General features: G+C 40.6%; 2 protein-coding genes and 1 long non-coding RNA gene across 3 annotated transcripts in view; 2 read left to right on the top strand and 1 right to left on the bottom strand.

The window, feature by feature from the left end:
* ccdc69 (coiled-coil domain containing 69) overlaps positions 1-9,479 on the top strand; it is a 32,115-nt gene extending 22,636 nt beyond the window's left edge. Inside the window, exons 5-9 of the mRNA XM_022211883.2 lie at positions 1,075-1,148; positions 5,926-6,027; positions 6,099-6,218; positions 7,000-7,097; positions 7,183-9,479. Of these exons, the coding sequence (XP_022067575.2) occupies positions 1,075-1,148; positions 5,926-6,027; positions 6,099-6,218; positions 7,000-7,097; positions 7,183-7,351 (563 nt within the window). The 3' untranslated portion in view covers positions 7,352-9,479. The remainder of the gene's footprint in view (positions 1-1,074; positions 1,149-5,925; positions 6,028-6,098; positions 6,219-6,999; positions 7,098-7,182) is intronic.
* Positions 9,480-13,690: 4,211 nt separating this feature from the next.
* Positions 13,691-24,825, top strand: part of LOC110963495 (diacylglycerol kinase theta) — a 37,852-nt gene continuing 26,717 nt past the window's right edge. The window contains 7 exon segments of the mRNA XM_022211881.2: positions 13,691-13,882; positions 13,885-13,912; positions 13,915-13,989; positions 18,696-18,775; positions 22,428-22,527; positions 22,740-22,828; positions 23,567-23,692. Of these exon segments, the coding sequence (XP_022067573.2) occupies positions 13,763-13,882; positions 13,885-13,912; positions 13,915-13,989; positions 18,696-18,775; positions 22,428-22,527; positions 22,740-22,828; positions 23,567-23,692 (618 nt within the window). The 5' untranslated portion in view covers positions 13,691-13,762.
* LOC127535759 (uncharacterized) lies at positions 20,010-24,370 on the bottom strand. Its single transcript, XR_007944601.1, has 2 exons — positions 24,298-24,370; positions 20,010-20,091 (listed from the first exon to the last, which is right to left on the bottom strand). It is a non-coding gene; the product is annotated as an uncharacterized LOC127535759 (long non-coding RNA).

Genomic DNA, 24,825 nt, shown 5'->3' with positions numbered 1-24,825 from the left:
ACAGTGTGTTTCTCATTTTGAACTTTGAATGATTTTAACCAGTTTGTCATTCTGCACAAATTCTAATTACTTTTGAACATTTTTCAATATTTTTCTACACATTTTGAGTCATTTTGGACAAATTTTCACCCATTTTTGACGTTTTTTTTGTGGTTATCTTGGACCATTTGTATGATTTTAGACCAGTTTTGAGCCACTTTAGTCATTTTGAACTTTCTCTTTTTAATGATTTTGAACCAGTTTGTCATTTTTCACCATTTTTTATTTATTGTGAACATTTTTAAAATAATTTTAGACGTGCTTTGACTCATTCTGGACATTTGTTCGGTCATTTTGGACAGTTTTAGGTGTTTTCAACCATTTTGTGTCATTTTTTTGTCAGACTGTTAAAAGTTGAACAGAGCAGCGACACTCTGCTGTGTTTCATCTTTTAGTTGTGTTTTAGTGTCATTCAGTGTCTTTTTGCAGGTTTTTTCTGTTTATTTTAGCTCGTTTCCTCTCTTTTTGTGTCTTTGTTGACGGGGTTATGTGACTCCATCATTCTGTGTCTCTCAGCTTCTGCCTACTCCTTTTTTTTGAGCCTGATATGTATTTAAATGTTATAAATCTTTAAACTGGCTAATGTAAATTGCTCAAATGAAGTAAATACATATAAATCTTGGCATGTGTGTGTTGATTTTATTTGTGCTGTGCCACCATATTGTTGTTTTTCATCTCTTTCAGTGCGTTTTGTGTGTCTTTGTGGTTAGTTTTCTGTCTCTACGGTTGTTTTGTGTCTCGTTTTCAGAGCTTTTTGCAGCATTTTTCCATGTTTTCACATTTTTCTCATTGTTGTGTGTGTATTTGTGTTGATTTTGTGTTTCTTTACAGCGGTTTTAGGTCATTTTGTGTGTATTTGTGTTGATTTTGCTGGTTTGTGTTCCTGTTTCGTCAGTCTGTGAGGCTCTGTGTCGCCGTATCGTTGTTTTTCATCCACTTCTGTTCGTTTTTAATAGTTGTGTGTCTGGTCATCTCGTGTGTGTGTGTGGATCAGTGGGTCTGTTTTAAACTAGAACTGGTGTTATTCCCCTACAGAGCTGCAGATGAAAGCAGAAGAGGAGAAAGCCGAGCTGACGGAGAAGTTCCATGCGGCTGAAACCCTGCTGCAGGTGAAGATGAGGATTATTCTGTCTGTCTGATGGTGAAGCTGTGGACATGAAAACCAGACATTCATTCTTCTCATCACATCAATCTGCTGTTTCTGGTTAACCTGAACAGCAAATGATGACATGGAGCTCAAAGGAATATTTGTTGTTTGTGTGTCTGAAGAGCAACTTTTCATCAGTTTGTGTTGTTTTTGTATTTCTTTGTCGTTTAGTGGCTCCTTGCATTTAATTACAGTATTTGTGGTCGTTGTGTGTCTCTGTGGTTGTTGTGTGTCTCTCTGTGGTCGTTGTGTGTCTCTTTGTGGTCGTTGTGTGTCTCTTTGTGGTTGTTGTGTGTCTCTTTGTGGTCGTTGTGTGTCTCTTTGTGGTCGTTGTGTGTCTCTTTGTGGTCGTTGTGTGTCTCTTTGTGGTCGTTGTGTGTCTCTTTGTGGTTGTTGTGTGTCTCTCTGTGGTTGTTGTGTGTCTCTCTGTGGTCGTTGTGTGTCTCTGTGGTTGTTGTGTGTCTCTCTGTGGTCGTTGTGTGTCTCTGTGGTTGTTGTGTGTCTCTCTGTGGTTGTTGTGTGTCTCTTTGTGGTCGTTGTGTGTCTCTTTGTGGTCGTTGTGTGTCTCTTTGTGGTTGTTGTGTGTCTCTCTGTGGTTGTTGTGTGTCTCTCTGTGGTCGTTGTGTGTCTCTGTGGTTGTTGTGTGTCTCTCTGTGGTCGTTGTGTGTCTCTGTGGTTGTTGTGTGTCTCTCTGTGGTCGTTGTGTGTCTCTTTGTGGTCGTTGTGTGTCTCTTTGTGGTCGTTGTGTGTCTCTTTGTGGTTGTTGTGTGTCTCTCTGTGGTTGTTGTGTGTCTCTCTGTGGTCGTTGTGTGTCTCTGTGGTTGTTGTGTGTCTCTGTGGTCGTTGTGTGTCTCTGTGGTTGTTGTGTGTCTCTTTGTGGTCGTTGTGTGTCTCTTTGTGGTTGTTGTGTGTCTCTCTGTGGTTGTTGTGTGTCTCTCTGTGGTCGTTGTGTGTCTCTGTGGTCGTTGTGTGTCTCTCTGTGGTCGTTGTGTGTCTCTTTGTGGTCGTTGTGTGTCTCTCTGGTCGTTGTGTGTCTCTGTGGTTGTTGTGTGTCTCTCTGTGGTTGTTGTGTGTCTCTTTGTGGTCGTTGTGTGTCTCTGTGGTTGTTGTGTGTCTCTCTGTGGTCGTTGTGTGTCTCTCTGTGGTTGTTGTGTGTCTCTCTGTGGTCGTTGTGTGTCTCTCTGTGGTCGTTGTGTGTCTCTTTGTGGTCGTTGTGTGTCTCTCTGGTCGTTGTGTGTCTCTGTGGTTGTTGTGTGTCTCTGTGGTCGTTGTGTGTCTCTCTGTGGTCGTTGTGTGTCTCTCTGTGGTTGTTGTGTGTCTCTTTGTGGTCGTTGTGTGTCTCTGTGGTTGTTGTGTGTCTCTGTGGTCGTTGTGTGTCTCTCTGTGGTCGTTGTGTGTCTCTTTGTGGTCGTTGTGTGTCTCTCTGGTCGTTGTGTGTCTCTGTGGTTGTTGTGTGTCTCTGTGGTCGTTGTGTGTCTCTCTGTGGTCGTTGTGTGTCTCTTTGTGGTCGTTGTGTGTCTCTTTGTGGTTGTTGTGTGTCTCTCTGTGGTTGTTGTGTGTCTCTCTGTGGTCGTTGTGTGTCTCTGTGGTTGTTGTGTGTCTCTCTGTGGTCGTTGTGTGTCTCTGTGGTTGTTGTGTGTCTCTTTGTGGTCGTTGTGTGTCTCTCTGGTCGTTGTGTGTCTCTGTGGTTGTTGTGTGTCTCTGTGGTCGTTGTGTGTCTCTCTGTGGTCGTTGTGTGTCTCTTTGTGGTCGTTGTGTGTCTCTTTGTGGTTGTTGTGTGTCTCTCTGTGGTTGTTGTGTGTCTCTCTGTGGTCGTTGTGTGTCTCTGTGGTTGTTGTGTGTCTCTCTGTGGTCGTTGTGTGTCTCTCTGTGGTTGTTGTGTGTCTCTCTGTGGTCGTTGTGTGTCTCTCTGTGGTCGTTGTGTGTCTCTTTGTGGTCGTTGTGTGTCTCTCTGGTCGTTGTGTGTCTCTCTGTGGTCGTTGTGTGTCTCTCTGTGGTCGTTGTGTGTCTCTGTGGTTGTTGTGTGTCTCTGTGGTTGTTGTGTGTCTCTGTGGTCGTTGTGTGTCTCTCTGTGGTCGTTGTGTGTCTCTCTGTGGTCGTTGTGTGTCTCTCTGTGGTCGTTGTGTGTCTCTGGTCGTTGTGTGTCTCTCTGTGGTCGTTGTGTGTCTCTCTGTGGTCGTTGTGTGTCTCTTTGTGGTTGTTGTGTGTCTCTTTGTGGTCGTTGTGTGTCTCTTTGTGGTCGTTGTGTGTCTCTTTGTGGTCGTTGTGTGTCTCTTTGTGGTCGTTGTGTGTCTCTTTGTGGTTGTTGTGTGTCTCTCTGTGGTTGTTGTGTGTCTCTCTGTGGTCGTTGTGTGTCTCTGTGGTTGTTGTGTGTCTCTCTGTGGTCGTTGTGTGTCTCTGTGGTTGTTGTGTGTCTCTCTGTGGTTGTTGTGTGTCTCTCTGTGGTCGTTGTGTGTCTCTCTGTGGTCGTTGTGTGTCTCTTTGTGGTCGTTGTGTGTCTCTCTGGTCGTTGTGTGTCTCTGTGGTTGTTGTGTGTCTCTCTGTGGTTGTTGTGTGTCTCTTTGTGGTCGTTGTGTGTCTCTGTGGTTGTTGTGTGTCTCTCTGTGGTCGTTGTGTGTCTCTCTGTGGTTGTTGTGTGTCTCTCTGTGGTCGTTGTGTGTCTCTCTGTGGTCGTTGTGTGTCTCTTTGTGGTCGTTGTGTGTCTCTCTGGTCGTTGTGTGTCTCTGTGGTTGTTGTGTGTCTCTGTGGTCGTTGTGTGTCTCTCTGTGGTCGTTGTGTGTCTCTCTGTGGTTGTTGTGTGTCTCTTTGTGGTCGTTGTGTGTCTCTGTGGTTGTTGTGTGTCTCTCTGTGGTCGTTGTGTGTCTCTCTGTGGTTGTTGTGTGTCTCTCTGTGGTCGTTGTGTGTCTCTCTGTGGTCGTTGTGTGTCTCTTTGTGGTCGTTGTGTGTCTCTCTGGTCGTTGTGTGTCTCTGTGGTTGTTGTGTGTCTCTGTGGTCGTTGTGTGTCTCTCTGTGGTCGTTGTGTGTCTCTTTGTGGTCGTTGTGTGTCTCTTTGTGGTTGTTGTGTGTCTCTCTGTGGTTGTTGTGTGTCTCTCTGTGGTCGTTGTGTGTCTCTGTGGTTGTTGTGTGTCTCTCTGTGGTCGTTGTGTGTCTCTGTGGTTGTTGTGTGTCTCTTTGTGGTCGTTGTGTGTCTCTCTGGTCGTTGTGTGTCTCTGTGGTTGTTGTGTGTCTCTGTGGTCGTTGTGTGTCTCTCTGTGGTCGTTGTGTGTCTCTTTGTGGTCGTTGTGTGTCTCTTTGTGGTTGTTGTGTGTCTCTCTGTGGTTGTTGTGTGTCTCTCTGTGGTCGTTGTGTGTCTCTGTGGTTGTTGTGTGTCTCTCTGTGGTCGTTGTGTGTCTCTCTGTGGTTGTTGTGTGTCTCTCTGTGGTCGTTGTGTGTCTCTCTGTGGTCGTTGTGTGTCTCTTTGTGGTCGTTGTGTGTCTCTCTGGTCGTTGTGTGTCTCTCTGTGGTCGTTGTGTGTCTCTCTGTGGTCGTTGTGTGTCTCTGTGGTTGTTGTGTGTCTCTGTGGTTGTTGTGTGTCTCTGTGGTCGTTGTGTGTCTCTCTGTGGTCGTTGTGTGTCTCTCTGTGGTCGTTGTGTGTCTCTCTGTGGTCGTTGTGTGTCTCTCTGTGGTCGTTGTGTGTCTCTTTGTGGTCGTTGTGTGTCTCTCTGGTCGTTGTGTGTCTCTCTGTGGTCGTTGTGTGTCTCTCTGTGGTCGTTGTGTGTCTCTGTGGTTGTTGTGTGTCTCTGTGGTTGTTGTGTGTCTCTGTGGTCGTTGTGTGTCTCTCTGTGGTCGTTGTGTGTCTCTCTGTGGTCGTTGTGTGTCTCTCTGTGGTTGTTGTGTGTCTCTCTGTGGTCGTTGTGTGTCTCTCTGTGGTCGTTGTGTGTCTCTTTGTGGTCGTTGTGTGTCTCTCTGGTCGTTGTGTGTCTCTCTGTGGTCGTTGTGTGTCTCTCTGTGGTCGTTGTGTGTCTCTGTGGTTGTTGTGTGTCTCTGTGGTTGTTGTGTGTCTCTGTGGTCGTTGTGTGTCTCTCTGTGGTTGTTGTGTGTCTCTTTGTGGTTGTTGTGTGTCTCTCTGTGGTTGTTGTGTGTCTCTCTGTGGTCGTTGTGTGTCTCTGTGGTTGTTGTGTGTCTCTGTGGTCGTTGTGTGTCTCTGTGGTCGTTGTGTGTCTCTCTGTGGTCGTTGTGTGTCTCTGTGGTTGTTGTGTGTCTCTGTGGTCGTTGTGTGTCTCTCTGTGGTCGTTGTGTGTCTCTTTGTGGTCGTTGTGTGTCTCTGGTTGACATTGCTTCGTTTTGAACAGCTTTAGTCATTTTTGACCATTTTGTGTCATTTTGAACTTTTTTAAATGATTTTTAGGAAGTTTGTGTCATTTTTCTTTGTATTTTTTTAACAATTTTCAACCTTTGGTCTCATTTTCAGTCATTCTGGACGTTTTGTTTAATCATTTTGGACATGCTTTAGTTATTTTTGACCATTCTGAGTAATTTTGGACATGTTGTGAGTAATTTTGTGGGCGTTTTATGTTGTGTTTTATTTTATGCAGCTTAATTCACTGTATTATTGTTGACCTATTTAAAGTGTGTTTCCTATGAGGTGAAGCCTTCAGTAGTTATTTTTCTGGCTGTTAAAATGCGTCTTGGAGCTCTCTGATGCCACCTACAGGACAGAAGGAGCAGAGCAGATGAATGTGTTTGTGCTCTACCTGCAGGCTGAAGTTGCGACGCTAAAGGCAGAACTGCAGGTTTTCAACGAGCTGAAGAGGAGAGCTGAAGAATCGAGCTTTAAAAAGGACCTGCAGAGGAACATCCAGGTGAGCATCCATCCGTTACTGATCAGGTTTCTGCTCCGGTTAGATCCACACCAACCGCCTGTCCTCCGCAGGCCCACGGCAGCCCCGGTGCATTCTGGGAGTCTGAGCAGGAGTCGCTGGTGTTCGTTATCGAGATGAAGACTGAGCGCGTGCAGGAGCAGAACAGGAAGCTGCAGCAGATGGACCAGCTGGTGGGTTCCACGTTCATCAGGACTTTTACTGTCTTTCTTTCTTCTTGGAGCCTTTTACCACGTTTTCCTGCATCTTTTTATCCCTCTTTCTGAAACTTTCTGGAGCTGTTTTGTAATTCTGCACGGAGGTTTTGTGTTTCTTTCTCATTGTTTTGTGTGTCATTAGAGCAGGTTTACATCGATTTGTGTTATTTTTGTATTTCTTTGTTGTTTAGTGGCTCTGTGTGGTCGTTTTGTGTCTCTTTGTAGTTATTTTTTGTCTTTTTGTGGTTGTTTTATGTCTTATTGTGGTTCTTTTCTCCCTATAAATGATTGTTTTCTGTTTGTTTGTGGTGATTTTGCGTGTCTTTGTGGTTGCTGTCTATCTCTGTAGTTCTTTTGTGTCTTTTTATGTTTTTTTGCATGTCTGTGGTTCTGTTTTGTCTTTTTGTGTTTGTTTTGTGTCTCTTTGTGCTTCTTTTCTGCCTGCTAATGTTTTTTTTGTCTTTTCGTGGTTATTTTGTGTGTCTTTGTGGTTATTGTGTGTCTCTGTGATCCTCGTTGTGTCAGACTCTGGTCAGTACTCCATAGATGAATGAACGTACCAGTAAATCATTCAGTGTTTCTTTAGCAGGTTTGGCTGTTGAAGCTTTTATTGTGTTAAAATAGCAGCAGGTTCAATCTGGTGGACAGACTATTTATCTTTCAGAGACGTTATTTATGTGTCCTTGTTTTGACCTCAGAGCTCAAAGTTCTTCACTCAGAATCATTTCTTCGTCTTGTTCTTCTTCTGAACCCTCAGGTGGAGAAGAACTTGTCTTTGGAGGACCAGATCATTGTCACTCTGCAGCAGAACGAGGACCTGATGGTCCGGATAGAAAACTGCCAGACTCTCGTTCAGTACGTCTTCACCTGCTGTCTCTGCTGCCACCTGCTGGACACAACGCCTCTCCTCACACCGTCCATCTTCTCTTCTGTTTTTCAGGCAGCTGTCGAAGGAGCAGCAGGACCTGAAGGGGACGTTGGAGAGGCAGGCGGCGGTCAACCAGAAGCTTTCTCAGGAAAAAGAGCAGCTGATGTTCAAACTGAGGCACAGGGACTCGTGTCCGACCATCCAGCTGCCGGCCATGATGCAGGAGATCGCACCCAGATGATGGAAACCGTTCACCGGGTTTACCGAGCCAAAACCACCAAGTTTACCGGCTCCGGGGACGGAAACGAGACTGAATACCTGAGTTACACCTGCGTTAACGCATCGCCTCTGGTCTTATTAACAGATTCTTCTGGTTTCACTGGTAGCTCTGACCTTTTACAGCTGGCTGGTCACACTGAACAGATCTCTTTAGACTGGACAGATGTTTTCAGACTGGACAGATGTCTTCAGACTGGACAGATGTTTTCAGACTGGACAGATGTCTTCAGACTGGACAGATGTCTTCACACTGAACAGATCTCTTTAGACTGGACAGATGTTTTCAGACTGGACAGATGTCTTCAGACTGGACAGATGTTTTCAGACTGGACAGATGTCTTCAGACTGGACAGATGTGCTCTTCCATGTTGATTTCTAAAGCGTTTTCCAGAAAGCTGTCTGTTTCCTCACAGCTTTTTGTGAAAACAGATCATTGTGGCGCCAGAGTACTCAGTCTGTAAAGTTGCGTTAGCCGGTCTCGTTAGCGCGCTACTTTAGCCGATGAGCTAACAGAAGTTTACTGAGTCGTTCTGAAAGTGTTCTATGAGCCTCTGATCAACACGTTTTCCCTCCACAACAACTGTTTTATGCTAGCATCTCAGCTAAAGAGACTGAAACATCATGACAGTGTTTGGATTTGCTGGATTAGTTCAGAGTGTAATTACTGTGTTTTAAAAATTCTTTCAAACAGTTGTGTTTTGATTAGTGTAATTAGCATTAAATCCTTGCAGGGCTGCTGACGGAGCTGAAAATTTAGTGTGACTTAACAAAACTGACTCCTAAGGAAGTAATTGTGGCTAATGGTTAAGCTAACCTCTTGTTGTGTTTTATACATTGTCTTAAGTTATCCTGTGATGTAAGATGGCTACCAGTTAGCTTGTTAACTAGCTCAGACAGAAACTGAGCTCTAACGGACACATTCACAGGATGATTAAGTTGACATCCAAGCTAAGCTGACTGCTAACTAGCTTGCTAAAATAGTTTGCTGGCTGGCGTGTTCGCATGATTACCAGTTAGCCACTTGGGTTAGAATTAACTCGGCTTTTGTATGATCATTTTAAGATATTCAGTGCTATCACTGGGGTACCAGTTAGCACCAGAGCTAATTAGCTCTGGTGCTAACTGTACCATTAGTTGTAATGGTAACTTACCATCACCTAAATGCTAGCATGCTAGCTCTAAGTTAAGTAGCAAAAGTTTCATGCTGCAGTAGAGATCTATGTTCTAAATGCTAGCATGCTGGCTAGTTAAAATAGCTCACGGTTTGATTACATTGACATCTAAATTTACATTCAAATTTAACTAATGCTAACATGCTAAATATCATGCTAAGTTAGCTGATCTGCTAGCTAATAAGGTAGTGGTCATGTTGGGGTTAGCTCTGCTTTTATACACTCATCTTAAGTTGTTCAGTGATGTGATATTGGTACCAGTTAGCATGCTAACTAGCTGAGATGCTAACTGTACCATGAGTTCAATGGATATTTTAAGAACACACATTTGTAGCATCACTTAATGTTAGCATGCTGGCCTCCTAAAGGGATGGGAACAGTTAGCTAATTAGCTCAGTTGCTAACAGTAACATGAGTCATTTTAAGTTAATTGAAAGACACAGATCTGTAGCATCCCTTCTTTCAGAACACACTATGCTACACTACACGGAGCAGCTCTGTGCTATATGCAAATATGCTAGCTGATGCTAACGGATTTAATGCAGGTTTCTCTGAGTTTCTCTGTTTAATCTGAATCACAGAACATAAGTCACTGTAAATACGCTGCCTTTCAGTCAGGCTGGGAATATATTTTTTTAAAGATGTGAAAAATTTTGCCGTTTTTTTTGAGTTCTTTCTCTGAGATGAGAAGTTTCTATTGCCGAAAAATACCGTTTCCAGCGTTGGACAGCTCTTTGTCCTCATGCACCAGCACTTTGCCCTGGATTCCCCAGGACTCAGAGATTTATTCATGTTGTACAGAGTTGGAATTTCTCTGCTTTTGACGTGTAAAATGTGTTTTGTCTTTTCTCTGGTGTGATGTAGAGACACTCAAAGAATTTCTTTTTGGCTTCACGAAATAAAATTTCACTAAGTTTGTTTTCTAAACTGTTTTTTACAACATCTAGGAAGTGAAGGATGCTTTTTGTCGTGTTCTGTTTTTTTATCATTTAACTTAAATCTAATAAAGGAAATAAAACAACACGACGAAACCTAAATGCTCCACATAACAAAGATATTTAAATATAACAATAATAATTAAAGCTGCAAGCAGCGTTGGACGGTCCTCGCACTCTTGCTGGTCAGTGAATCCTCACATGTCCACCAGGCGGCGCTGCGACAGAGTGTATATTGGCCTATAAATGTGATCAGGATTAGACTGTGATTAAACACAAAGTCTGAGGCAGATTGGAGCATGCAGAGTTACACGGCAGTTGATGTTTCATGGCAAAGCGTCAAACTTCTACAGGCCGCAGTGGCCACACCCTTTGACTATGGAGGGACATTTTAAGAACTTTTGCTCAGGAAGCTCTGCTGCATATACTTATACCAAATTTCAGGTCTCTAAGACTTTCCCTCTGGGAGGAGTTCATCACAGATTGTTTACAGTTAACACAAGATGCTGCACTTCCTGTTGGGTTTGGAGCATGGCTGTGATTGACTTTTTGGTGTTTCCTGATGTGCTGCATATGCCTCCCAAATTTTGTAGCTGTAGATGAAATGTCCTCCGATTTGGCCTAACACCACTTTTTAAAATTTTGTAGGGGGCGCTATGCAGCCATTTTGGGACACACTTGTGCACACCCCATAAAACATCAAATTCTTCACTGGTCCTGCTGTGTGTGGAAGTTTTCACGTGAATCGATGCATGTTTAGGCCCTCAAAAATGCTAACAATAATCTCTAGCATTCCACTAGGGTCTTCTCACCATTCGGACCCTAAAACCTATCTGCATGTTTCTCTGCTCATCATCAGTAGAAAGATGTTTCTCCACGCTGAATGGATCTCTGAGCCGAGCTGACTTTATTTATTCATCCAGTAGCTTTGGTTTTCCTCTCAGTCTCTCTGTAGAAACACTGCCTGCAGTTCAACCTGAAAGCTCTGAATCTTTCCCTGTTGGTCACAGATGAGGATTTTACCTCTAATGCTCATCAGTTACTGCAGTATTTTAGCTCTAATACTCACCAGACTTTTACATGACAATGTCTAATTAAAGGACATTTATTTTCCAACGTAAATGTGTGATCTTCATCCTCTGGAGCTTCTCTTCACATCGTCTTCCACCTGGACTGGTTTGGTCGGGAGCATGAGCAACAAACGTGAAAAACTGCACTTTAACATCAATGAATGACACTGAAGTTTAATCTCTACATAAATGAGACTGAGTCTGGATGTGCTGCTCTGTCATTAACTCCTAAGTTTAGGGAAAGTTCAAACTAAAGAGGACAGTTCAGATCAGACTTGACAATGAGCTGATTCTGAACAAACATCTCAGACTTTCTGAGCTTCAGCACCTCTAGAAGATATTTGAACAACAAGCAGCTCCAGAGATCCAGAAGTTGGAGAGAGTTAGCTTTAGCTGAGCCACAGAACATGTGGGACGCTAACCTAGCAAACATTTAGACTTTCTCTGTGAATTCTGACAAATAATTCACTATTTAATGAGAAAATACCATAAAGATACCAGGAAGAACATTTCTAAAGATTCCTGTAACATTCCCAAAGCCCAGGTTTTGGAACAGCACGTTCTCATTAATAAACAACTAATCTCCAAGAGGACGCCCGTTATCGGCCAAAAGAGGACTTTGTTTTCATCATGAATGAAAAATGAACCAAATCTGAGCCTGTAGTTATAATATTTTATCAAATCACTCCAGAGAGTTTTCAGGTTGAACTGCAGACAGCGTTCATGCAGAGAAAACTGAGAGGAAAACCAACAAACAGGACGCAAAATGACACAAAACAACACAGATGAGGCACAAAATGACAGAAAAGACACAAGCAGCAAAAACATGAGGCAAAATGACACAACAGAGCATAAAGTGACAAAAAACAACACAAAATGGTCTCAAGACGCTAAATGAGCCAAAGACGCAAAAGAACAAAATGAGACACAAAATTGGCCATGAAATGACAAAAACAACACAAACAACAAAAAGCCCAAAAAAATAGACACACGAGGCAGCAGAAGAAAGACATGAACATGGACCACAAAGAGACAAAATCTGCCAAAGATGTCAAAAAACCCCGACCAAAAGGAAGACACAAAATGATTAAATTGAGCAAGAAACGCTAAAAACAACTAATAAGACACGAAAATGGACAGACAGGTAAGATGAGGACATCATTGAGTAAGAACAAAGACATTTATTGACAAATACCATTGGCATGAATACAACAAAAAGGAGACACAAAATGTGACAAAAACTAGACCAGTGAAACAACAAAAAGGAGACTAATCAAAATGACAAAAACTAGACATGAAACCAACAAAAAAAGAGCACAAAATGACAAAAACTAGACGGATGTAAACAAACAAAAAGGAGACACAACAATGACAAAGAACTAGACATGAAGCAACAAAAAGGAGACACAAAATGACAAAAACTAGACATGAAGCAACAAAAAGGAGACAGAAATGAGCACAAAGAGACAAATTGCAGAAAAGACACAAAATGATCAAATGAGGCACAAAACACCACAGAATGAGACGTTTTATTTATTTATGATTAAGAATTTATAAACCGTCAGTAGTCCTGATTGGATCTTTTGGTTTTGACTAAACATAATTTTGAAAATTTGAAAAATGTTCTGGTTGAATGTAAAATGGAGTGAATGTTTATAATTTTATTTTTTTCCATGTTAATAATGAACAGAACTTTAAACAGGAAATCAGGTTCATTTTTAAAATACATTTGATTATAAATAATAAAATCGAATCAGAGCCGACCGACTGTAGTTACTGTTATAATTAAACTTCTTTTGTTTTCCATTTTTTTAATTAAAAAAAGAAAAGAAAGTTTAGATCTGAGCACCTTGTAGGAAATGATTTTAAAATAACAGAATTGTTTGAAATAAAAAAAATGTAAACATACCAAACGTTAAATAAAAAGAAGCAGGATAAAAATCTAATTAATAAAATAAAATGAAAACAATACAGAATGAGCTGAATAAAGTGCCACAAAGATAAATGGGTTTCTGATTTGTTTACAGATGCTGTTGTTCATTTATTATTATTATTATTATATTATTATTATTATTATTATTATTATTTATCATCAAGTAACTAAGATTTTAATTCCAATGTCGAATATATTTCTGCTCTTTATGAGAAAACCCGATGAAGGTGAAGAAAGAAACCAAGAAGGAAAGAATTAATTAGAGGAAAATTAGGAAAAACTAGGAAGGAAGGAAGGAAGGAAGGGAGGAAGGAAGGAAGGAAGGAAGGAAGGAAGGAAGGAAGGAAGGAAGGAACCAGGAGGAGATGGAGGAGGAGTAAATCAGTGTTGTGGACTCGGACGCGGAAGAAAATCAGCCCTCGGAAAAGGAAGAAGAAGCCGAAGTGAAAGCGGCGCCCCTCCAACTTGTTGATCCAGCTCCTCTTGGACCTGACAGCGGCTCTCAGGCGGCTCCTCAACCCGGTTCTGAGCGTCTTTCTCTCGGATCAGGAGCCGCTGTCTTCGGGCTGCAGGGCTGACTGACTGACTGGTGGCTTGAAAACAGCATCATCCATCCCCGGCTCAGACTTCCTCCTGCCTGCGGACACACTCCGCATGCAGGATCGATATTTTCATTCTATTCATACCGCTTCCTCCCGGGGAGCTCCGGGAGCCGGCGGGCTCGGCGCCCTCCGCTCCGCCGCTGGGTGGCACCGCTGTCTCCGGGCGGAAGGGACTCTGATCTCGACCGTGTGAAGACGGCGTCGAAAAATCCGACATTACCGCCTTGTCGGAGCTCCAGCAGCGTGTTTAACGAGGTGGTAATATTCGGTGAATAATTCAGGAGTTTTGTGTTTCGCTAGCTGAGAGGCGGATTCTCGGGGAGCTACACCGACCTCGGCGCCCCTCCGCCGGGCAGCACCGCTGGCTGCACAGGGGGATGCTCCCAGCGGGGCACAGCTACGCCACGTTTGCCGTTGAACTATCTCGTTTGGATCACAAGTCTAACCCGACGGCCCGGTCGTTATTTTCTGGACTTGGATAATTAGCTGCGAAGCCGGGGAACTCCAGGACGCACGCCGAGCACAGCGCCCTGTGGCCGGTGCGGCGCTGCGTCGGCCCGCTGGGATGCTCTCCGCTGGGGCTTGGAATACTCTCTTAATCCAGGCTTCTCTTCAGCAAGCTTCACCCCCCAGGGTTGTGAGACTTCGTGTTGGGTTGGAGATGGCTGACTCCGGCCCGGCCCGACGGGCGGACCCTGACGCCGCTGACGGCCGGACATCGAGCCCGCTGACCGGGAAGAAGAGGGCGCAGCAGTCCCCCGGGCTCCGGCCCAAGTACCAAGAAGCTCTGCTCCGGGACACTGCTTCAGGAAGTCACCCTGACCAAGCCGACCTTCTGCCACAGCTGCAGCGACTTCATCTGGGGAATCGTCGGCTTCTTGTGTGAAGGTAACACAAACACACAACAGAAACACGTGTTTTATTCATCACTTATTTATAAAAACGCTTGAACTAAAGCACCGCTGCTCCCGAAGGGAATCGAACTGACGACCTGCTGCTGTGGAGCTGAGTGTGTAGTTGTTTTAGTGTGTGTTGTTTTAGTGTGTAGTTGTTTTTAGAGTGTGTAGTTGTTTTAGTGTGTGTTGTTTTAGTGTGTAGTTGTTTTAGAGTGTGTAGTTGTTTTAGTGTGTGTAGTAGTTTTCAGAGTGTGTGTTGTTTTCAGAGTGTGTTGTTGTTTTCAGTGTGTGTTGTTGTTTTAGTGTGTGTTGTTTTCAGTGTGTGTGTTTTAGTGTGTAGTTGTTTTCAGAGTGTGTTGTTGTTTTCAGAGTGTGTTGTGTGTTTTAGTGTGTTGTTTTCAGAGTGTGTTGTTGTTTAGTGTGTGTAGTTGTTTTCAGAGTGTGTTGTTGTTTTAGTGTGTGTAGTGTTTTCAGAGTGTGTTGTTGTTTTAGTGTGTGTAGTTGTTTTCAGAGTGTGTTGTTGTTTTAGTGTGTGTGTAGTGTTTTCAGAGTTGTTGTTGTGTTTTTTTTTGTTTTAGTTTTTTTTTTTTTGTTTTCTTTGTGTTTTTTGTGTGTTGTTGTTTCAGAGTGTGTTGTTTTTAGTGTGTGTAGTTGTTTTCAGTGTGTGTTTTTTTACAGTGTTGTTGTTTTCAGAGTGTGTTGTTTCAGAGTGTGTTGTTGTTTCAGAGTGTGTTGTTTTTTAGTGTGTGTAGTTGTTTTCAGAGTGTGTAGTAGTTTTCAGTGTGTGTTGTTTTTTTTACAGTGTGTTGTTGTTAGAGTGTGTAGTAGTTTTCAGAGTGTGTTGTTGTTTTAGTGTGTGTTGTTTTTTTAGTGTGTGTAGTTGTTTTCAGAGTGTGTAGTAGTTTTCAGTGTGTGTTGTTTTTTTACAGTGTGTTGTTGTTAGAGTGTGTAGTAGTTTTCAGAGTGTGTTGTTGTTTTAGTGTGTGTTTTTTTAGTGTGTGTAGTTGTTTTCAGAGTGTGTAGTAGTTTTCAGTGTGTGTTGTTTTTTTTACAGTGTGTTGTTGTTAGAGTGTGTAGTTGTTTCAGAGTGTGTTGTTGTTTTAGTGTGTGTTGTTGTTTTCAGTGTGTGTTGTTTTTTTACAGTGTGTTGTTGTTTTCAGTGTGTGTTTTTTTACAGTTGTTTGTGTAGAGTGTGTAGTTGTTTCAGAGTGTGTAACTGCACTTAGCGAGTGTGTTTTTGGGTCCAGATTGGTTGTTGTTCTAATTTTGTGTCATTTCATTAAAGTGTGTTGTGTGTCATTTCCACATTGTGTTGTTGTACACAGATTGTGTTCTTTTACTCAGATTGTGTTGTTGTAGTCAGACTGTGATACTATGGTTGTGTTGTTTTACTCACTGTTGTTGCATTTAAAGTGTGTTGTTTCCACATTGCGTGGTTGCAGATTGTGTTGCTGTACTCAGATTGTGTCGCTGTACTCAGATTGTGTCGCTGTACTCAGATTGTGTTGTCGTATCCAGAATGTGTTGCATCTTTTCATCACGAGTTCAACAGGTGAAGCTGAACAGAGCGTCCATCACACAGACACACACACTGCTCGTCCTCCTGTGTGTGTGTGTGTCTGTGTGTGTGTGTGTGTGTGTGTCTGTGTGTGTGTGTGTGTCTGTGTGTGTCTGTGTGTGTGTTATAAGATCGGAGCTCCAGTCAAGTCATGATTTACTTCTCCCGGTTGGCATGGCAACAGGAGACTGGCAGGAATCCTCAGCACTGGAGGAAAGACTGTGTGTGTCTGTGTGTGTGTGTGTCTGTGTGTGTGTGTGTGTGTGTGTGTGTCTGTGAGTGATTGTGCGACGGCAGGGCTGAGATGTGAGCATCCTCTCTGAAAGGCTCCATGTAAAAAATTACGTAATGTTTCTTCTTTAAGCCGTCACTTGGATTAACACAAAGCTGTGATGTCATCGGCGGGCTTCATCTGTGATGTAAAAAAACAACAACACACGTTTATCTTCCAACCTCACAACACGCAAAAAAACGACATTTACTGCATTTAAGCTGCTCGTAGTCCGTCTTCGTGGCCCTGAGTCGTGTTTATCCAACATCAGTATGAGGGTCAAAGATCGACGGAACTTAAAGTTCAAAGTAAATATCTGAATAATGTAGAACTTCAAACACTGGAAAGTTCTAATATCTCCAGAAAGATCACAGGGGTCTCTGGAGATGTTATAATCTTTACGGTTTCTGATGTTTCAGGCGTCAAACACAGTGAAGTTCTAACCATACTCACAGGCTCTGTGGAGATGTTAGAACTTCACTGTGTTTAGGTTCTAAGTATCTAAATAAAGTAGAACTTCAAACACAGTAAAGTTCTACTGTCTCTAGAGAGCCTCTGCTCTTTCTGGGAAGATAACAGAACTTTACTGTGTTGAGGTTCTAGGTGAGTTTCTGAATAATGTAGAACTTCAAACACAGTGAAGTTGACATCTCCAGGTGGCCTGTTCATCACAGCACCAACTGAAATGATTGAGTCACTTGAAGCAATAATTTCAGGCGCTTAAATATCAAAACCTTATTTACTGTTCATGAAAATATTGATAAGTACATCTACAGCAGGTCCTCCATCTTCGGCGTTTCCTGTTTATGTCACCATCTCCCATAAAGTTATTAAGGAAGTCTTGTTCCGTCATTTCCAACGTACAGCGTTTGCAACGTTACAACAGATTTAGAGCGGGAACTTGTTGTGGAGCGGAGTGGATGAATACGTGGCGCTGTACGAGGAAGACGGCTTTGCTTACGTTCGTCGGCCGTGCTCCTCATACGTCACAGGAAGTGAAATGAAGTTACGTCCCAGAAAGCAGCGGGCTCTCTGGACATTTTAGAATTTACCGTTTCTCCATATTTACGTTAGTTTGTGGGGAACTTTTCCTCTTTATGGTGGAGTTGTTGTTGTTGTGGTTTCTCGTGTAGATCACTGATGGTAGCTGTGCTTTGGTATCTTCAATCGATTCCACTTTGCTTTACCTTCAGACTAAACGGATCAAACAGCGTCGGAACTAAACGTTGAGCGTCGTGTTGAAATGAAAAATGAGAAAATACATAGATTAAATTACAACGTGAAGAGTTTTCTACCATTCTACACTTTTACATTCTTCAGTCCTCCTTTAAAACAACTTGTTCCTCTGGATGAAGTAGGCGGCTCCTGATTGGTCCATTTTGTGCCTGAGAAGAGTCACATGACTTTGTGTTCTGAATGGGCTGACCTGGTTCATAAATAACGAATAACTGCCGTGGTGAAGCTGCTGTCTCTGAGGTTTTAGTTCGTTAGTCCGGCTAACCGAAGCCTGGATCTGCTGAAGCTGTTTCTCTGCTGTCGTTTTTAACCGACGGACGCTGAGCTGCAGTTTCTGATGTTCATGAGGTCTGAGTGTGAAACTGAAGGTTTAACCACAGAAATACAGAAATGCTCCACAAACAGCGAGCACGTTTACTGCCAAAAAAACCCTGAGAGTTTTATCAGAACTCTGCAGCTTCCTGCTTTGGTCTGCATCAGAATGAAGACTTTCTTTAAAAAGGGCAGAGAGGAAGTCAAAGTGTTTCCACTCAGAGCCACTTAAGCCTCAGAGATGGAATTAATTTGATCATGAAGATTTACAGGAGATCAGTTCTGGTCGCTGCTCGTTTTCCTCTCAGACTGATTCATGAGTTCAGATAAAACTACATGATTCTGATGGTTTAGTTCTCTTAATAATGGCTTTGTTGTTTTCAGAAGTTAAGGATTGTCTCTTTCATACAAGACTGCAGTTCACAGGAACAAATGATCGAACTAAATTTGGATTTGAAATAAAACCGAACGTAAAATTAACAATACAAGCTGTTTTATGTTTTTGTTTAATATTTTATACTTTTTAAAATAAAATAAATGAATTTACCATATGGGCTATTTTATTTTTGGATTTTATGCATTTTTATTTCTATAATATGACTACACAGGCTACTTAATTCTATCTTTTTATTTTAAATTTTATTTTAAAATTTAATTTAATGAACTCACCAAACAGGCTGTTTTATTTAAAAAATTTATGTATTTTTTACTGAATAAAATTCACCATACAGGCTATTTTATTTTATTAAAGTTTTTCATTTTTATTTTATAAAATTCATGATACAGGCTATTTAATTTTTAAATTTTCTGCCTTTTGATTTTGAAATTTTAACATACAGGCTATTTTATTTTAAAATTTTATGCATTTTTTATTTTTACAGGCTCATGAAAAATAAACCATCATGCTTTAATTAAAAATAAATAAATCAGCATACAGGGTATTTTATTTTTGAATTCTTTACATTTTTCATTTCTAATTGTACAGTATCGGCTACTTAATTCTATCTGTTTAGATTTATTTTTTAATGTAATGTAATTCACCAAACAGGTTATTTTATTGTAACCCTTAATGCATATTTTTCTTATAAAATTTATCATACAGAGTATGTAATTGTATTTATTTATTTTATTTATATAGATTTTAATTAGAATATAAAAAATATAAAAATTTACCATACAGACTATTTTTTATTCTTTTATTTTTACAGTCTTTAATTAAAAAATCTAGAATTCACCAAACAGACTATTTATGATCATTTGTCCATTTTTACAAAGCTCCATGTGTTCAGTGTTGACGCCTCTGTCCTCTGTTTCCTTTCAGTTTGTAACTTAATGTGTCATGAGAAATGCCTGAAGACGCTTCGGACCGTTTGTTCCTGCATGACGCCGTCCTCCATCCAGGTCAGCAGCGTTTTATTAAACCTCAGTCCTTTTTAGGGGTTTTACTTTGTTTATGTGCAGCTTTCCTTCACAACACCAAAAAATATCACCACAAGAAGCAAGACGCTGCCACAAAACAATAAAAACAACAAAATACAGTCTGCTGCAATAAATATAATAGCTGTAAGTTTCTCCTTTTATTGCATTTCAATGTTTAATCACAGTCAGTTTAATTCTGATCTTTTTGACAATATTTTCCAAAAAGACTCTTTAATGTCAAAATAAAAACACAGTTCTACAAACTAGGGCTGGACCCGAATATCCCGAATATCTGAACATTCGTTTGCTACGGCGGTATCCGGATATTAATTTTGGTCTGACATATACACATATGTCTATAACATGTACACATATGTCTATAACATGTACACATATGTCTATAACATATACACATATGTCTATAACATGTACACATATGTCTATAACATGTACACATATGTCTATAACATATACACATATGTCTATAACATGTACACATATGTCTATAACATGTACACATATGTCTAAACATATACACATATGTCTATAACATGTACACATATGTCTATAACATATACACATATGTCTATAACATGTACACATATGTCTATAACATATACACATATGTCTATAACATGTACACATATGTCTATAACATATACACATATGTCTATAACATGTACACATATGTCTATAACATATACACATATGTCTATAACATATACACATATGTCTATAACATGTACACATATGTCTATAACATGTACACATATGTCTATAAACATGTACACATATGTCTATAACATATACACATATGTCTATAACATGTACACATATGTCTATAACATATACACATATGTCTATAACATATACACATATGTCTATAACATGTACACATATGTCTATAACATATACACATATGTCTATAACATGTACACATATGTCTATAACATATACACATATGTCTATAACATATACACATATGTCTATAACATATACACATATGTCTATAACATGTACACATATGTCTATAACATATACACATATGTCTATAACATGTACACATATGTCTATAACATGTACACATGTATGTGATCACTCCCTCCTGCCCCCAGACGAAAATATTCGGAGCTCGTCTCTTCCCTTCGCCTTCGGCCCACTTCAGCTCATCCCGTCGTGTTCGGCTCATCTCAGCTCTCCATTCGTGTTTCTTACCACCACCTGAATGTCCGGGTTGCTGCTGACTCTGACGTCACGCTTCACTTCGTTGCATAAACACAAGACAAGATGCTGAAGACCTCCGCTGTTTGGGAATTCTTCAGTTTAACTGAAGACAAAATGAAGGCAAACTTTGGACCATGCCCCCCCCCCCCGGACGTTATGGGAGGGCCGACGTTCGTCCGTGTTCCGCGCTCCTGTCGGAAGGTGATTTCTGTTGCATTGCGCGCTCACTTCCGCTTTTGATGATGTATCGTCCTCAGACGACTCGTTGATGCGTCGTCAGTTGCAGCCCTACATCATGATGCTGCCTCCACCATGCTTCACATCACGATGCTGTCTCCACCGTGCTTCACATCATGATGCTGCCTCTACCAACTGTCACTATAAAAACTCATCCAATCACTCATTTTACCTTTTTAATTAACTGACATTATTTGGTAGAAACTTGTTTTCATTTTGACATGAAAGATTCTTCATTTTTGTGGAGGGAAATTTTCATGAAAAAGCCTCAGTCTATCAACAATAATTCCATGTTGGTAACTATTAAAACAAAGAACTTCGGGAGCTGCAGAGGTTTCTGTGGGTGAAATAATGAAACCACTAAGACACAAACTGAGTGTCTGGATCCTTGAATCCCTTCAGTCTGTCGCTCAGAGCTGCTGAAACACGACCGACATGATGTTCATCGATCGGCTCTGTCTAACTGCTGCAGTGATCAATAAAGCAGCAATAAACACGAGCAGCAGCCGATCAGGACGTCCAGGTGGATGATTTCAATCCAGCGTCCACCTGAGAGCTACAGAACGTACAACGAGCATGAAGTGTCAGGTTAAGCACAGTTTTTACCTGTACTTTATTTATGTACTGATTTCCCAGTTCTGAAAAACTGCAAACTCGTTAAATCCCAGAAAAAGGTGTTAATTTACTGTCAACCGTAAAGAAACTGTCAATAATGAATGAATAATTTGGCAGATAATTGATCGTATTTGAAGAAAAAATATGTTTATTAAGAATTGCATTTTTTAACCTGATATTTTACAGATTTTATTCTGTTTTGTTAAATTACGCATCACTAGTAAATTAAAAAAGTACAGAATTACATGACTGAGAAAAACAGGCCAGAACTGTAATAATTAACGATTTTACCGATATTTGATGATGTGTAATGAGGATTTTTTAAAATCAGAAAAAATAGAACAAATCTTGTTTCTTTGTAAAAAAAAAAATCAGCTGGAAGCTCGTTGTTGTTTGTTTACTGTTGTACTGTTTTCTTCATTGGTTGTTGTTTGTCATTTTGTGTCTCTTTTGTCGATTGCATCTTTTTTTGCATCATTCTGTCTTATTTTTATTGTTTTGTCTCTCTTTTCTGTCTGATTGTGTTGTTTTTTCTTACTGTTTGTTTTTTTTCTCCACTGTTTATTTTTTCTCCACTATTTGTTGTTTTTCTTACCGTTTGTTGTTTTTTCTCCACTGTTTGTTGTTTTTTCTTACCGTTTGTTGTTTATTCTCCACTGTTTGTTGATTTTTCTCCACTGTTTATTTTTTTCTCCACTATTTGTTGTTTTTTCTTACTGTTTGTTGTTTTTTCTTACCGTTTGTTGTTTTTCTCCACTGTTTGTTGATTTTTCTCCACTGTTTGTTGTTTTTTTCCTCCACTGTTTGTTGTTTTTTCTTACCGTTTGTTGTTTTTTTTCTCCACTGTTTGTTGTTTTTGTCTCCACTGTTTGTTGATTTTTCTCCACTGTTTGTTGTTTTTTCTTACCGTTTTTTGTTTTTTCTCCACTGTTTGTTGATTTTCTCCACTGTTTGTTGTTTTTTCCTCCACTGTTTGTTGTTTTTCTTACCGTTTGTTGTTTTTTTCTCCACTGTTTGTTGATTTTTCTCCACTGTTTGTTGTTTTTTCCTCCACTGTTTGTTGTTTTTTCTTACCGTTTGTTGTTTTTTCTCCACTGTTTGTTGTTTTTTCTTACCGTTTGTTGTTTTATCTCCACTGTTTGGTGATTTTTCTTCACTGTTTGTTGTTTTTTCCTCCACTGTTTGTTGTTTTTCTTACCGTTTGTTGTTTTTTTCTCCACTGTTTGTTGTTTTTTTCTCCACTGTTTGTTGATTTTCTCCACTGTTTGTTGTTTTTTCTTACCATTTGTTGATTTTTCTCCACTGTTTGTTGATTTTTCTCCACTGTTTGTTGTTTTTTCTTACCGTTTGTTGTTTTTTTCTCCACTGTTTGTTGATTTTTCTCCACTGTTTGTTGTTTTTTCTTACCGTTTGTTGTTTTTTCTTACCGTTTGTTGTTTTTTCTCCACTGTTTGTTGTTTTTTCTTACCGTTTGTTGTTTTTTCTCCACTGTTTGTTGTTTTTTCTTACCGTTTGTTGTTTTTTCTCCACTGTTTGTTGTTTTTGCCGCCCCCTGCAGGTTCCTGTCGCTCACTGCTTCGGTCCCGCCGGTCCAAAGAAACGTTTCTGCTGCGTCTGCAGGAAACCGACGGAGGGAAACTCGGCGCTGCGCTGTGAAGGTCAGACCAGAGCGGCCACCAGTTTAACCAGTTAAACCAGCAGTTCCACTCTAACGTGTTATTAGACGTAGAATAAAAGCAGCTGAAGGGATTGAAACACATCATCATCTCAGGTGTCACTGAGAACAGACTGGTTTCCATTTTAAACTGGTTTATTCCTCTTAGTTTTAACTGTACCAGTCACTAAATGTTACTGGTTTTTACTGTTCCAGTTTGTGAGCTCCACGTCCACGCTGACTGCTCCGCCTTCACCTGTGCCGACTGTCGCTGTTCTCACCTGGACGGGACTCTGGAGCTCCAGGTGAGCTTCAGTAAAACGCTGTGTGTAGTTCCCAGTGTGACCTAAAGGGGGCAACACTGCCTGAAGTCAGACACACTGATACAGAAGTTTGTCTGCTCGTCATGGTTACACCATGTTCAGAGCAGAACAGGAGTTTATTTTCATTTTACACTGAATGAGCCGTGTCTCTTTTTTGTGTACTTTTGTTGTTTTGTGCCTCTGTCATTTTTGTCGAGTTTGTTTGTGTCTCATTTTTGTGGTTTCGTCTCTCTTTTTTGTCATTTTTGTCTAGTTTTTGTGGTTTCGTCTCTTTCTCCGTCTCATTTTTGTAATTTAGTGTCTTGCTTTTGTTGATTTATGTCTCTTTTTTGTGTTTTGTGTCAATATTTGGTCATTTTTGCCAAGTTTTTGTTATGGTTTTTCTTTCTTGCATTTTGTTTTGTGCCTTTTTTTTCCTTTTGTGTCTCATTCATGTTGTCTCTTTCAGAAAGTTTTGTGTCCTTTCTGTTGTTTTGAGTCTCGTTTGTGTCGTATTGTTTCATTTTGGAACAGAAACCAGATCAAATGTTCAGACTGTGACTCCTGGATAGATTTAAACTGATCTGGTGTCAGTTTTTAAATCAGAACTCAGATGTTTCTCTTCCTACATGTCATGGTTCTGTCTGCTGGACTGATGAAGTTCTGAAAAAGTCCATTAAAGGTGATAAATGTGGAGCCTCCTCTGTGGACTGAAGGTACAACTCTGGTCGTGTTCTCCAGGATACGTTCCACCACCACTGGAGGGAGGGGAACCTGGCGTCGGCGTCCAGATGTGAGGTTTGTCGGCGTTCCTGCGGTTCGTCCGACGTCCTGGCAGGCATGAGGTGTGAATGGTGCGGCATTACGGTGAGGAAAGTTTCATTAAAGTACTGCAAAAATGGCTTCTGTGCACTGTAAAAAATGAGTTAAAATCTGCTGGCTAAAGTAATTTTTCTGCCAGAAATTATGTTAGAAAACAGTTACCAAAAAAACAAATGTAAAATGTTTTTATTTGTTATATTATCTGTAATTCTGAGTCATTCTGGACACATTTTAAGTGGTTGTAGACACATTTCAAATGATTTTTATATGCTTGAGTCATTTTGAACATATTCAAAGTCATTTTGGACAGTTTTGAATAATTTTGGACAGGTTTGGACTATTTTGAGTCATTTCTAGCTGGATTTCAGGCATTTTTAACAAATTTAAAGTATTTCAAGTAGGACTGGACACGAATATCCGAATATCCGTTTGCTGCAGTGGTATCTGGATATTAATTTTGGTATCCGAATATTCGTTATCAGGCAGAAAGAATATGCAGCGTTACTGTCTTAGCTCCGCCTTCGGCCCACTTCGGCTCATCTCTGCTCCTCCATTCATGTTTCTTACCTCCACCTGAATGTCCGGGTTGCTGCAGACTCTGACGTCACGCTTCACTTTGTTGCATAAACACAAGACAAGATGCTGAAGACCTCCGCTGTTTGGGAATTCTTCAGTTTAACTGAAGACAAAACGAAGGCAAAATTTGGACCAGGGAGACCAGACGAACCCCCCATTTTTAATGATATGTAGTCATTTTGAATGTATGAAGCTATTTTGGACACATTTAAGTCATTTTGGGCACATTTTAAATAATTCTGGATTCTTTTACACACATTTTAAGTAATTTACTACATATTTTGAGTCATTTCTAACAAGATTTCAAGCTTTTTGAAAAAAAAATTAGACAAATTTCAATTCATTTTGGGCAGTTTTTTGAAGTTATTTTCAACATTTGGACACATTTTAAGTGGTTGCAGATGTGTTTCAGGTGATTTTGGGTAAGTTTGGAGTCCTTTTGAACATATCGAAAGTTTTTTTTGGACAGGTTTTGGGTCATTTTACACAGATTCAAACTCATTTTGGGCACATTTAAAGTCATTTTGGACAAAACTTGAGTTATTTTGAGCATTTTGAGCCAGTTAGAACACATTTTCAGTGATTGTAGACGTGTTTCCAGT

Source organism: Acanthochromis polyacanthus, chromosome 10 (genome assembly GCF_021347895.1).
Source record: "Acanthochromis polyacanthus isolate Apoly-LR-REF ecotype Palm Island chromosome 10, KAUST_Apoly_ChrSc, whole genome shotgun sequence".
Taxonomy (NCBI): Eukaryota; Metazoa; Chordata; class Actinopteri; family Pomacentridae; genus Acanthochromis; species Acanthochromis polyacanthus.
This window is presented reverse-complemented; position numbering and strand designations above follow the sequence as displayed.